At 40.9% G+C, this 15,192-nt stretch overlaps 1 protein-coding gene across 2 annotated transcripts in view; it reads right to left on the reverse strand.

Moving 5' to 3' along the window:
* Window positions 1-2,552: 2,552 nt before the first annotated feature.
* Galphas (G protein alpha s subunit) overlaps window positions 2,553-15,192 on the reverse strand; it is a 123,505-nt gene continuing 110,865 nt past the window's right edge. Inside the window, exon 8 of one of the 2 annotated variants that reach the window (XM_071686222.1) lies at window positions 2,553-6,042. In XM_071686222.1, the coding sequence (XP_071542323.1) occupies window positions 5,896-6,042 (147 nt within the window). In that variant the 3' untranslated portion in view covers window positions 2,553-5,895. The remainder of the gene's footprint in view (window positions 6,043-15,192) is intronic. The other variant, XM_071686223.1, reaches the window with a different exon arrangement.

The following is a 15,192-nucleotide window of genomic DNA, read 5'->3' on the forward strand; positions in this document are numbered from 1 at the left end:
TAGCACTACCTCGCACACATGAGGGGGGAGGGGGATGTTATTCCATGTGTGGCGAGGTGGCGATGGGAATAAATAAAGGCAGACAGTATGAATTATGTACATGTGTATATATGTATATGTCTGTGTGTATATATATATGTGTACATTGAGATGTATAGGTATGTATATTTGCGTGTGTGGACGTGTATGTATATACATGTGTATGAGGGTGGGTTGGGCCATTTCTTTCGTCTGTTTCCTTGTGCTACCTCGCAAATGTGGGAGACAGCGACAAAGCAAAATAAAAATAAATAAATAAACCCCCTAGTGTTTTTAGTACAGTATGAAGAATGCTAACCAGCAGTTAATCCATTGGAGGTTTGTTACAACTATATGACGGGTATCCAGCATGTATGAGGGAAAGATAATGTAGTAGATGCATTGACCTGTATGCTTGCTAGTTATGAGTCAGCCTGCCAGATAACTAATTTCTTTCTGAGGAGGGTGATGTTATGTATTTCCTTTTATTCTTATTATTATACTTTGTCGCTGTCTCCTGTGTTAGCGAGGTAGAGCAAGGAAACAGGCGAAAGAATGGCCCAACCCACCCACATACACATGTATATACATACTCGTCCACATGCACATGTACATACCTATACATTTTAACGTATACATATATATACATACACACATATACATATATACACATGCATATAATTCATAATAGCTGCCTTAATTCATTCCTATCGCCACCCCGCCACACATGAAATAGCATCCCTCCTACCTCCACCAGGTAGCGCTAGGAAAGGACAAAAGGCAACATTTGTTCACAGTCTCTAGTGTCATGTGTAATGCACCGAAACCACAGCTCCCTTTCCACATTCAGGCCCCACAAAACTTTCCATGGTTTACCCCAGACGCTTCACATGCCCTGGTTCAATCCATTGACAGCATGTCGACCCCAATATACATCGTTCCAATTCACTCTATTCCTTGTGCGCCTTTCACCATCCTGTATGTTCAGGCCCCGGTTGCTCAAAATCTTTTTCATCCATCCTTCCACCTTCAATTTGATCGTCCACGTCTCCTCATTCCCTCCACCTCAGACACATATATCCTCTTTGTCAATCTTTCCTCACTCATTCTCTCCATGTGACCAAATCATTTCAATACACCTTCTCCTCTCTCAACCACACTCTTTTTATTACCACACATCTCTCTGACCCTTTCAGTACTTACTCAATCAAACCACCTCACACCACATTTTGTCCTCAAACATCTCAATTCCAACACATCCACTCTCCTCCGCACAACCCTATCTATAGCCCAATTCCAACACATCCACCCTCTGCACAACCCTATCTATAGCCCATGCCTCACAACCATATAACATTGTTGGAACCACTATTCCTTCAAACATGCCCAATTTTGCTCTCCGAGATAACGCTCTCACCTTCTTCAAACTCACCTCCCAATTTACTTGTCCCTCAACCCTCCTGAACCTAATAACCTTGCTTTTATTCACACTTAATCTCAGCTTTCTTCTTTCCCACACTTTACCAAACTCAGTCACCAGCTTCTGCAGTTTCTCACCTGAATCAGCCACCAGCGCTGGATCATCGGCAAATAACTGACTCACTTCCTAAGCCCTCTCACCTACAACAGACTGCATGCTTGGCCCTCTCTCAAAAGCTCGTGTATTCACCTCCCAAACAACCTCATCCATAAACAAATTAAACAATCATGGAGACGTCACGCATCCTTGCTGCAAACCAACATTCACTGGGAACCAATCACTTTCCTCTCTTCCTACTCCTACACATGCCATACATCCTCGATAAAAACTTTTCACTGCTTCTAGCAACTTACCTCCCAATGTGTTGAGGGGTCAAAACTCACCATAGGTGAAGGTGGTTGGGATTGTAATATAGCTGGTATGAACATTGGGCAAGAGACTGAAAACACAATGCTTAGAGTTGCTCCTTGTCAGTAGCAGGTTGAGACACTATATGGTATGGGGCAGCACTGGAGTTCAGCAGTTGTGGAGACTTTTGCTGTAGCCACCCCCTTTAAGGGAGTTCCCAAAAGGAATGGTAATCAGAGATATAGAAACATAGATGCTAAGTTCCTCATGCCCTTCCATCATTCTTCATCTTTTTGATTCTTACCTGATTAACTGTCCATTTTACACACAGTCATTCTCTGCAAAATCCACTCAATTCATACCCTAATCTCTCCGAGTCATTTTGTGATGCTTTGGGACATTGTGATATTCCAAAATTTGTTTACTATTTGCCCTAAAAATATGCCTTGCTTCAACCCAGTGACAGCATGTTGCCTCTTGTAAACAATATTGCCCTAATTCATCCTATCTCATGTATGCCTCACAAGCATCCTGCATGATCAGAAATCAATAATTGAAAGCACCATTCTCTCTGTCGTTGCATCCAGGATACCGTTCTTTACATCTATGTATCTCATCCTCAAGCATCCAAAAATTTGACCAAATGAATGGATAAATTCCGAAGTAGAGTGAAATCATAAAACCTAGGGAAATGAAAATACACAGACTTCTTGTAAATAAGACATTGTAAATTTATTCACAATTACACAATTTACAGTGACCATTACGCAGCATTTGAATAAATTCATCTGAAATATACTTCTGAAATATATATTTGACGTGCTAGGATAGTAATGTTAACCCAGGATCCGAGTAACCGCTTCCACTTGTTGTGATGGTGTGGGTGTGATGGGGCAAACATATGTGGTGATGCAGGGGAAGGCCGACCTGCAGGGGCAGCTGGGGGTGAGTGGGCCACCAACGCTGGGAGACGAGACAAGTTGGCCGCCCACGGGCAGCCCCCGGGGTGTGGCCTAGCCCTTGCAGCTCCACATGGGTATCTAACCCAAAAAGGGGGGGGGGCAGTCGTCCAAACTGGCCTGTTATAATGATGAGGCCAATGGTCAGCATGAAGGTGAGGGCAGGATGACTGACCCCGCACCCACACCACTCCTGCAGCTGATCTTGTTGCTTCACTGTTAAGGTATGCCTACACTTTAGCCATAATACAAAGCAATACACAGAGCTGGTATACATTAACCGAACACATTCAATTACATAAAATCAGGTAGTCTAATTTTCTGTAACACTTTTTATAGGTTATAACTACACAGGGAGGATTGTGACAATAGAAGGGATCAGACTGAAAGAAAATTCTTTTAGGGAGAATTTTCCTTCCATCCAAGTTGGCTACCAGTTTGGGCTTGGTCTCTACAGGTTTGGCAGCAGGAGCTTTGAGGCCTTGAAGGCCTATACACTACTTGCCACCCTGGAATAAGATGAAGATTGGGAATTGAGTGGTATGGATTAAGACAGTAAATGGGAAGGGTGAGAAGGGGAAGCAAGGGAAAAGGCAAAGGAAAAATGGGGTAGGAGATATGCTCCCTGGAGACTATTGGGTTTGAAGCATGGCTAAACCAATCTGGTGTTCTAGGCACACTACATAAGCCTCTAACATAAAACACAAGCTGGTGTTATGCCCAGGGGGCAGACTAAACAAGGGATTTGTACAGGCAAAGTAGAGGGACCACAGCGGTAGCCACCTAACTAAAAAGCGTGGTACACAGTTCTGGTGTGGCTGTAAGTAACCAGACAGGCCTGACAACCACAGTCCAGCACTACCACGACTATCATGTTGTGGGATGGCTAGTAGTAAGGGAGGGGCCATGGACTCCAGGGAGCATGGGGGGCCTTGGCACCCTCCCCCCCAGCCACCAACTAGACTGACCACAGTGACTCACGGCACCAACCCTGTGACAACACCACCACCCGGTGCCGTCCAACTCCTTTGGCCAAACTCACACAATTGGTGTGTTAAACTCACCACTATACCTATGCTCTCAGCCTAGGATACAGTATTGGCACTTTTTCATGTAAACTTTTTTTCCCCGCAGTTGTTCATACATCCTCAATAAAAAAAAATCACTTATCAACATTCAAAGATGTACATTGTTCCATATTCTGTTAAAAACTCCTACATTCAGAACAGTAAAGACAGCAACCTTTACTGATCTTTGACAATGCACAGCTGGTTTATACAGTGTGCAAACTATGAATGACAGTCTGAGCTCAACTACAGTAAAAGGTTCCAGTGTAAACCCAACATAGTTTATATGGTGCCTAACTACTGTGAAAGCTCACACTATCACCCACAAGAAGGGGGGTGTTATCTACACCCTCCGATGTGCCAGCACCTCTCGCCTTCTTGCCAGCCAATATAAGGCAGACAAAATTAATGTGGCACTGCAGCATTTTCAAGTAGAAAAAAGTAACTCGGACAAACTCAGGAAAAAAGGGGCACAACTAAGTTTCTCTTGGGAAGTGAGAGGTGCCAGCAATTAAAACAAGTTAAAAACTACTCAGTAGTGAAAATGGTAAAGCTTGGGAAAACTTATTTGGTTGCAGAACTGATCCATAACTCAGTTATCATAGCACAATTTGGTGGGTTTTAACACAATCATGACTACACAAATAAATGTCACCAGTCTACTTAGTTGCACTTATTACTTAATAAATTAAAAAAGTACAAAATAAATTCAATCTAACTGAGATTTCCTCCACAAAACAAGATTCATGAAAGCAGATCTCTGGTGATGAGAGGTAAAATAAATAGATAAAACTCATCAATTCACCAAGTCTACAACAAACTGATAGGGCAAAGGGTTAAACTGATTCTGTACCCTTTGACATAAATATAGGCTCGCATACCACCACAATATATATATATATATATATATATATATATATATATATATATATATTATATATATTATATATATAATATATATATATATATATATATATATATATATATATATATATATATATATATATATATATATATAATCATATTATTATTATATATATTTATAAAATTAGCAAAAAATATGGACATCAAAAGCATGAGACAGTTTTTTGTGAAACAATACTTCTAAATTAAGATATTTTTAATTTTGCACACAATCAACTGACAATACTCTAACTTTGAAGATTTAGGGCAGTTATTGGGATCAGGAAGTAGGGTACACATGGAAAAGCCAAGTGGACCTCGGGAAGGGTTGCCCACGGTATAAGCTTTTGGTCAATGGGGCTAGACCAAGAAGTTCAAATGTGGCAATGAGTTGGAGAAGAAAGTTCATCTGAATGGGGTAGGGTACGCTGCTTGACGAGGATACATCACAATCTAAGTAGTCTACACTTGAAACAATTTTGTCCACGTCCTCATAAGGTATCCCACTAATACTTGAAGGAAGATGCTAAATAACCTGGAAACATTATTCAAATTTCCCCTTAAGAGGTAACAATTATATGAAGAAAGAATGAAGAGTTAGTAGAATGAGGAGTTTCACCATGGAGTACTGTGAAGCAGTCAGTACTCCCTGGTTAAGAAGTGGCAAGGATTTTGAGCTTTCTTTATTAATCACAACATATTATGTTATGAGTGTAGTTAAGATATAAGTTTTAGTCAAAGAATATAGAAAATTAAATTTTTTTTCTTTCAGACAAAGGAATACCATTAACCTGTGCGTACAGTTACAATGTAGCGTTATTTCTTAAAAATAATAAAATTGTATTGCAAAATAAAGTGAGGACAAAGGGGACTTGGGGGGGGGGGGGGGGGGGGGGGGGACGGTGTTGGGATAGTTGATGTTGTGCCACAAATGAGGTGCAGATAAGGCTGTAGTGGCCTGGTGGAGGCTGAGAACTGAGGACCCTCCTCTGAGGAGACTAGATGGGGAGGGTTACTCTGCTCTCACAGATCCCCCACCCCACTCAACCCAACCTGCCTGCCTCGTTTGCTCACATGGAGCGATACTGTTGCCGCCCACAGTACCCACACCTACTGGCCATCACAAAAGTTCATATTGTCTGAGATGCATCCTTTGTATTATGTCCCTGCAGTCATTAAACACTCGACGGATGTTTTCAGTGTCCACAGCACATGTAAAGTGTGGGTAGCAATAATGTTTTCCATCTCCACTGGCTGTGCTTATCCTCTGCAAAAGAAAAATTCATCACAATTTAAATACTTCTAACTACACTCTTAAATATTAAACTTTCCATAATGATGTACTGTGGTTCATTTTCAAGTTGAGGCATAAGAGTTAAAGAGTTGAAAAGGTAGGTAAATAATACTCTTGGAATCTAATGAAATAAGAGTCGTCATGTGCTTGCTGAGAGGGCCGTTGAGGAACTTAACAAAATCATCTATGAGGCATGGGGCTTAAAAATTGCAAGTATACACACAATGGCTTTTTACAAAAGACAATGTGGAGTTAAAAGCAAGTATAACAAAGCTAAAACTACTTGGAGAGAAGAGAGTGTGTTGAACTGATTTGGTCATATAGAGAGAATGAGTGAGGAAAGATTGACAAAGGATATGTGTGTCCAAGGTGGAGGGAACAAGAAGTGGGAGACCAACTTGGAGGTGGAAGGATGGAGGGAAAAAGATTTTGAACAACTGGGGCCTGAACATACAGGAGGGTGAGAGGCATGCAAGGAATAGAGTGAATTGGAACGATGTGGTATACTGGGGTCAAAATGCTGTCAATGGAATGAGTCAGGGCATGTGAAATGTCTGGGATAAACCATGAGCCTGGATGTGGATAGGGAGCTGTGGTTTCAATACATTACACACGACAGCTAGAGATTGGGTGTGAACGAATGTGGCCTTTTTTGTCTTTTTCCTGGCACTACCTCGCTGAAGTAGGGGGTACCAATACTTTTTCCTGTGGGATGAAGCAGTGACAGGATGGATGAAGACAAGCAAGTATGAATATGTACATGCGTATATATGTTGATATGATTTTTTTTGTATATGTGCAAGTGTAGGCGTTTATAGGGAATATGTGTCATAGAGGGTGACTAAAAGGGGAGGGAGTGGGGGACTGGAAATCCTCCCCTCTTTTTTTTTTTTTTTTCCTCACCAAGAAGGAACAGAGAAAGGGGCCAGGTGAGGATGTTCCCTCGGGGCCCAGTCCTCTGCTCTTGACGCTACCTCGCTAATGCAGGAAATGGTGAATAGTTTGAAAGAAAGAATATATATGTATGTATATATATATATATTATATTTATATATATATATATATATATATATATATATATATATATATATATATATATATATATATATATATATATATATATATATATATTTTTTTTTTTCATACTATTCGCCATTTCCCGCGATAGCGAGGTAGCGTTAAGAACAGAGGACTGGGCCTTTGAGGGAATATCCTCACCTGGCCCTCTTCTCTGTTCCTTCTTTTGGAAAATTAAAAAAAAAAAAAACGAGAGGGGAGGATTTCCAGCCCCACGCTCCCTTCCCTTTTAGTCGCCTTCTACGACACGCAGGGAATACGTGGGAAGTATTCTTTCTCCCCTATCCCCAGGGAAATATATATATATATATATATATATATATATATATATATATATATATATATATATGAGAGGGGAGGATTTCCAGCCCCCCGCTCCCTCCCCTTTTAGTCGCCTTCTACGACACGCATGGAATACGTGGGAAGTATTCTTTCTCCCCCATCCCCAGGGATATCCTCTCACAAGGTCGTACCGTCCTGGTCAGTGGATCAGGTACATATACCTTTAGTGAAGAATGATTCATCGTCATTGCCTTACGTGTATAACTTTATGTATTTTGTTCTCCATATGAAGATTTCATTGAATAATAAACAGCTATATATATATATATATATATAGCTGTTTATTATTCAATGAAATCTTCATATGGAGAACAAAATACATAAAGTTATACACGTAAGGCAATGACGATGAATCATTCTTCACTAAAGGTATATGTACCTGATCCACTGACCAGGACGGTACGACCTTGTGAGAGGATATCCCTGGGGATGGGGGAGAAAGAATACTTCCCACGTATTCCATGCGTGTCGTAGAAGGCGACTAAAAGGGGAGGGAGCGGGGGGCTGGAAATCCTCCCCTCTCAATTTTTTTAATTTCCCAAAAGAAGGAACAGAGAAGGGGGCCAGGTGAGGATATTCCCTCAATAGCCCAGTCCTCTGTTCTTAATGCTACCTCACTGACGCGGGAAATGGCGAATAGTTTGAAAAAAAAAAAAGTATATATATATATATATATATATATATATATATATATATATATATATATATATATATATATATATATATTTTTTTTTTTTTATACTTTGTCGCTGTCTCCCGCGTTTGCGAGGTAGCGCAAGGAAACAGATGAAAGAAATGGCCCAACCCCCCCCCCCCATACACATGTATATACATATGTCCACACACGCAAATATACATACCTACACAGCTTTCCATGGTTTACCCCAGACGCTTCACATGCCCCGATTCAATCCACTGACAGCACGTCAACCCCGGTATACCACATCGCTCTAATTCACTCTGTTCCTTGCCCTCCTTTCACCCTCCTGCATGTTCAGGCCCCGATCACACAAAATCTTTTTCACTCCATCTTTCCACCTCCAATTTGGTCTCCCTCTTCTCCTCGTTCCCTCCACCTCCGACACATATATCCTCTTGGTCAATCTTTCCTCACTCATTCTCTCCATGTGCCCAAACCATTTCAAAACACCCTCTTCTGCTCTCTCAACCACGCTCTTTTTATTTCCACACATCTCTCTTACCCTTACGTTACTTACTTGATCAAACCACCTCACACCACACATTGTCCTCAAACATCTCATTTCCAGCACATCCATCCTCCTGCGCACAACTCTATCCATAGCCCACGCCTCGCAACCATACAACATTGTTGGAACCACTATTCCTTCAAACATACCCATTTTTGCTTTCCGAGATAATGTTCTCGACTTCCACACATTCTTCAAGGCTCCCAGAATTTTCGCCCCCTCCCCCACCCTATGATCCACTTCCGCTTCCATGGTTCCATCCGCTGCCAGATCCACTCCCAGATATCTAAAACACTTCACTTCCTCCAGTTTTTCTCCATTCAAACTCACCTCCCAATTGACTTGACCCTCAACCCTACTGTACCTAATAACCTTGCTCTTATTCACATTTACTCTTAACTTTCTTCTTCCACACACTTTACCAAACTCAGTCACCAGCTTCTGCAGTTTCACACATGAATCAGCCACCAGCGCTGTGTCATCAGCGAACAACAACTGACTCACTTCCCAAGCTCTCTCATCCCCAACAGACTTCATACTTGCCCCTCTTTCCAAAACTCTTGCATTTACCTCCCTAACAACCCCATCCATAAACAAATTAAACAACCATGGAGACATCACACACCCCTGCCGCAAACCTACATTCACTGAGAACCAATCACTTTCCTCTCTTCCTACACGTACACATGCCTTACATCCTCGATAAAAACTTTTCACTGCTTCTAACAACTTTCCTCCCACACCATATATTCTTAATACCTTCCACAGAGCATCTCTATATATATATATATATATATATATATATATATATATATATATATATGTGTGGAATCTATATATATATATATATATATATATATATATATATATATATATATATATATATATATATATATATATATGTGTGGAAGGTATTAAGAATATATGGTGTGGGAGGAAAGTTGTTAGAAGCAGTGAAAAGTTTTTATCGAGGATGTAAGGCATGTGTACATGTAGGAAGAGAGGAAAGTGATTGGTTCTCAGTGAATGTAGGTTTGCGGCAGGGGTGTGTGATGTCTCCATGGTTGTTTAATTTGTTTATGGATGGGGTTGTTAGGGAGGTGAATGCAAGAGTTTTGGAAAGAGGGGCAAGTATGAAGTCTGTTGGGGATGAGAGAGCTTGGGAAGTGAGTCAGTTGTTGTTCGCTGATGATACAGCGCTGGTGGCTGATTCATGTGAGAAACTGCAGAAGCTGGTGACTGAGTTTGGTAAAGTGTGTGAAAGAAGAAAGTTAAGAGTAAATGTGAATAAGAGCAAGGTTATTAGGTACAGTAGGGTTGAGGGTCAAGTCAATTGGGAGGTGAGTTTGAATGGAGAAAAACTGGAGGAAGTGAAGTGTTTTAGATATCTGGGAGTGGATCTGGCAGCGGATGGAACCATGGAAGCGGAAGTGGATCATAGGGTGGGGGAGGGGGCGAAAATTCTGGGAGCCTTGAAGAATGTGTGGAAGTCGAGAACATTATCTCGGAAAGCAAAAATGGGTATGTTTGAAGGAATAGTGGTTCCAACAATGTTGTATGGTTGTGAGGCGTGGGCTATGGATAGAGTTGTGCGCAGGAGGATGGATGTGCTGGAAATGAGATGTTTGAGGACAATGTGTGGTGTGAGGTGGTTTGATCGAGTAAGTAACGTAAGGGTAAGAGAGATGTGTGGAAATAAAAAGAGCGTGGTTGAGAGAGCAGAAGAGGGTGTTTTGAAATGGTTTGGGCACATGGAGAGAATGAGTGAGGAAAGATTGACCAAGAGGATATATGTGTCGGAGGTGGAGGGAACGAGAAGAGGGAGACCAAATTGGAGGTGGAAAGATGGAGTGAAAAAGATTTTGTGTGATCGGGGCCTGAACATGCAGGAGGGTGAAAGGAGGGCAAGGAATAGAGTGATTTGGAGCGATGTGGTATACCGGGGTTGACGTGCTGTCAGTGGATTGAATCGGGGCATGTGAAGCGTCTGGGGTAAACCTTGGAAAGCTGTGTAGGTATGTATATTTGCGTGTGTGGACGTATGTATATACATGTGTATGGGGGTGGGTTGGGCCATTTCTTTCGTCTGTTTCCTTGCGCTACCTCACAAACGCGGGAGACAGCGACAAAAAAAAATATATATAAATATATATATATATATATATATATATATATATATATATATATATATATATATATATATATATATATATATATATATATATATTTATGTATGTATAAAAGAAAGAGATAGGAGGTCAAGAGAAAGGTGCAAGAGGTGAAAAAAAGGGCAAATGAGAGTTGGGGTGAGAGAGTATCATTAAATTTTAGGGAGAATAAAAAGATGTTCTGGAAGGAGGTAAATAAAGTGCATAAGACAAGGGAGCAAATGGGAACTTCATTGAAGGGCGCAAATGGGGAGGTGATAACAAGTAGTGGTGATGTGAGAAGGAGATGGAGTGAGTATTTTGAAGGTTTGTTGAATGTGTTTGATGATAGAGTGGCAGATATAGGGCGTTTTGGTCGAGGTGGTGTGCAAAGTGAGAGGGTTACGGAAAATGATTTGGTAAACAGATAAGAGGTAGTAAAAGCTTTGCGGAAGATGAAAGCCGGCAAGGCAGCAGGTTTGGATGGTACTGCAGTGGAAGTTATTAAAAAAGGTGGTGACTGTATTGTTGACTGGTTGGTAAGGTTATTTAATGTATGTATGACTCATGGTGAGGTGCCTGAGGATTGGTGGAATGCGTGAATAGTGCCATTGTACAAAGGCAAAGGGGATAAGAGTGAGTGCTCAAATTACAGAGGTATAAGTTTGTTGAGTATTCCTGGTAAATTATATGGGAGGATATTGATTGAGAGGGTAAAGGCATGTACAGAGCATCAGATTGGGAAAGAGCAGTGTGGTTTCAGAAGTGGTAGAGGATGTGTGGATCAGGTGTTTGCTTTGAAAAATGTATGAGAAATACTTAGAAAAGCAAATGGATTTGTATGTAGCATTTATGGATCTGGAGAAGGCATATGATAGAGTTGATAGAGATGCTCTGTGGAAGGTATTAGGAATATATGGTGTGGGAGGCAAGTTGTTAGATGCAGTGAAAAGTTTTTATCGAGGATGTAAGGCATGTGTACGTGTAGGAAGAGAGGAAAGTGATTGGTTCTCAGTGAATGTAGGTTTGCGGCAGGGGTGTGTGATGTCTCCATGGTTGTTTAATTTGTTTATGGATGGGGTTGTTAGGGAGGTGAATGCAAGAGTTTTGGAAAGAGGGGCAAGTATGAAGTCTGTTGGGGATGAGAGAGCTTGGGAAGTGAGTCAGTTGTTGTTCGCTGATGATACAGCACTGGTGGCTGATTCATGTGAGAAACTGCAGAAGCTGGTGACTGAGTTTGGTAAAGTGTGTGAAAGAAGAAAGTTAAGGGTAAATGTGAATAAGAGCAAGGTTATTAGGTACAGTAGGGTTGAGGGTCAAGTCAATTGGGAGGTGAGTTTGAATGGAGAAAAACTGGAGGAAGTGAAGTGTTTTAGATATCTGGGAGTGGATCTAGCAGCGGATGGAAACATGGAAGCGGAAGTGGATCATAGGGTGGGGGAGGGGGCGAAAATTCTGGGAGCCTTGAAGAATGTGTGGAAGTCGAGAACATTATCTCGGAAAGCAAAAATGGGTATGTTTGAAGGAATAGTGGTTCCAACAATGTTGTATGGTTGCGAGGCGTGGGCTATGGATAGAGATGTGCGCAGGAGGATGGATGTGCTGGAAATGAGATGTTTGAGGACAATGTGTGGTGTGAGGTGGTTTGATCGAGTAAGTAACGTAAGGGTAAGAGAGATGTGTGGAAATAAAAAGAGCGTGGTTGAGAGAGCAGAAGAGGGTGTTTTGAAATGGTTTGGGCACATGGAGAGAATGAGTGAGGAGAGATTGACCAAGAGGATATATGTGTCGGAGGTGGAGGGAACGAGGAGAAGAGGGAGACCAAATTGGAGGTGGAAAGATGGAGTGAAAAAGATTTTGTGTGATCGGGGCCTGAACATGCAGGAGGGTGAAAGGAGGGCAAGAATAGAGTGAATTGGAGTCGATGTGGTATACAGGGGTTGACGTGCTGTCAGTGGATTGAATCAAGGCATGTGAAGCGTCTGAAGTAAACCATGGAAAGCTGTGTAGGTATGTATATTTGCGTGTGTGGACGTGTGTATGTACATGTGTATGGGGGGGGGGGCATTTCTTTCGTCTGTTTCCTTGCGCTACCTCGCAAACGCGGGAGACAGCGACAAAGTATAAAAAAAAAAAAAAAAAAAAAAAAATATATATATGAATTGGAACAGTGTGGTATACAGAGGTCAATGTGGTCTAAGGACTGAACATGAGTGTATGAAGCTGCCAGGGTAAACCATGGATAGGTCTGTAGGGCCTGGTTGTGATAGGGAGCTGAGGTTTGGTGGATTACACATGACAGCTAGAGAATGGATGTAGGCAAATGTGGCCTATCTTTGACTATTCCTGGTACTACCTCACTAATGCAGGATATGGCTGGTGATCAAGTATAAAAAAAATCTTTCTTTTACTTCCTTCTTTTGATTCAGCAGCTCCCCTTCCTTATTTCTCAAATTTACATCATTCTTACATCCACTTTTTTCCTCTTACACCACCTTCCAGTGCAATTTCTTATATTCCTTAAGCTTTTCACTCAACTTTCTTTCAAAATCTTTATCTACTTTCTTTGAATTCCTCTATCAGCTTCTTAACTTTGTTTCCACATTGTATATCTTCCATCCTCCTTTACTGAGCTCCCACTAGTGCATTCCTTTAAAATAGTCTACCATATGCCTTTTTCTTCTCATCCACAGCATTTCTAATCTCATCTGTCCACCATGCATTTACCCTTTTATTCTTATATCTTATAACCTTTTATCCAACAACTATTTTAACACCTTTTAACAGTCTTTCTCTAAACATAGTAACACCTCATTCACATATGACTGCATCTCTACATTTACTGCATGTTCATCTAAACTTCAAAAGCCTCCTTGCATTGTTTTGGATTCATCTCCTCAATTGCCAACACTTTTATCTCTCCATTCTTTCTTACACCATACTTCCACTACTTCCATCCTTACCTCAAGAACTGCAAAATGGTCACAATATCCAAACAATCCCCTCATGTCTTTAACATCCAGCACAAACTTTCAGTCACTGCCACATAATCAATCACATCCTTTTGTTCTTCTTTTCAATCATTTCTTATCCATGTATATCTGAGGATCATCTTGTGCTAAAAAAATGTGTTTGCATGGAATAAACCCCTCTCAGCACAGACATCCACAAGATAACTTTTGCTCTGATTCACTTCAGGCACTCCCCATTTATCAACTACCTCACAATATTATTACATCCCACCTTCGCATTCATGTTACCCATTACAACCACCTTTCTCTTCCTTTCAAACCCATTGTCATTCAAAATTTCCAGATATGCCTCATTTCATCCTTACCTCACACAGTCTTTATATTCACAGGCACATATACACATACTAATGCATACTTCACATTGCTAGTCATTCCTTTCATGCACAATATTCTCGATCCATTCCATTCATGCTTTGAAACACCCTCCCATACTCTCGGTAATAGCACAGTTGCATATCCTTTCCATCTTCCCTGATAATTTTTAGTTCATTCTTTATACCACTCCTCCTTTCATACCCTCACACAACTTACATTCATCATTTCCATTTTCACTCCAAGTTATTTATGATGTACTTTATATTAGAATCGTATCTATATGACAGCTAGAGACTGAGTGTGAACGAATGTGGCCTTTGTTGTCTTTTCCTAGCGCTACCTCGCCCACATGAGGAGGGAGGGGGTTGTTATTTCATGTGTGGTGGGGTGGTGATGGGAATGAATAAAGGCAGACAGTATGAATTATGTATATGTGTATATATGTATATGTCTGTGTGTGTATATATATGTATACGCTGAGATGTACAGGTATGTATATTTGTGTGTGTGGATGTGTATGCATATACATGTGTATGTGGGTGGGTTGGGCCATTCTTTCGTCTGTTTTCTTGCGCTACCTCGCTAATGCGGGAGACAGTGACAAAGCAAAATGAAAAAAAAAAATAATATATATATATATATGAGTTTGTTGAGTATTCCTGGTAAATTATATGGGAGGGTATTGATTGAGAGGGTGAAGGCATGTACAGAGCATCAGATTGGGGAAGAGCAGTGTGGTTTCAGAAGTGGTAGAGGATGTGTGGATCAGGTGTTTGCTTTGAAGAATGTATGTGAGAAATACTTAGAAAAGCAAATGGATTTGTAAGTAGCATTTATGGATCTGGAGAAGGCATATGATAGAGTTGATAGAGATGCTCTGTGGAAGGTATTAAGAATATATGGTGTGGGAGGCAAGTTGTTAGAAGCAATGAAAAGTTTTTATCGAGGATGTAAGGCATGTGTACGTGTAGGAAGAGAGGAAAGTGATTGGTTCTCAGCGAA

The sequence above is a fragment of the Panulirus ornatus genome, chromosome 42 (assembly GCF_036320965.1).
Source record: "Panulirus ornatus isolate Po-2019 chromosome 42, ASM3632096v1, whole genome shotgun sequence".
Lineage (NCBI taxonomy): Eukaryota > Metazoa > Arthropoda > Malacostraca > Decapoda > Palinuridae > Panulirus > Panulirus ornatus.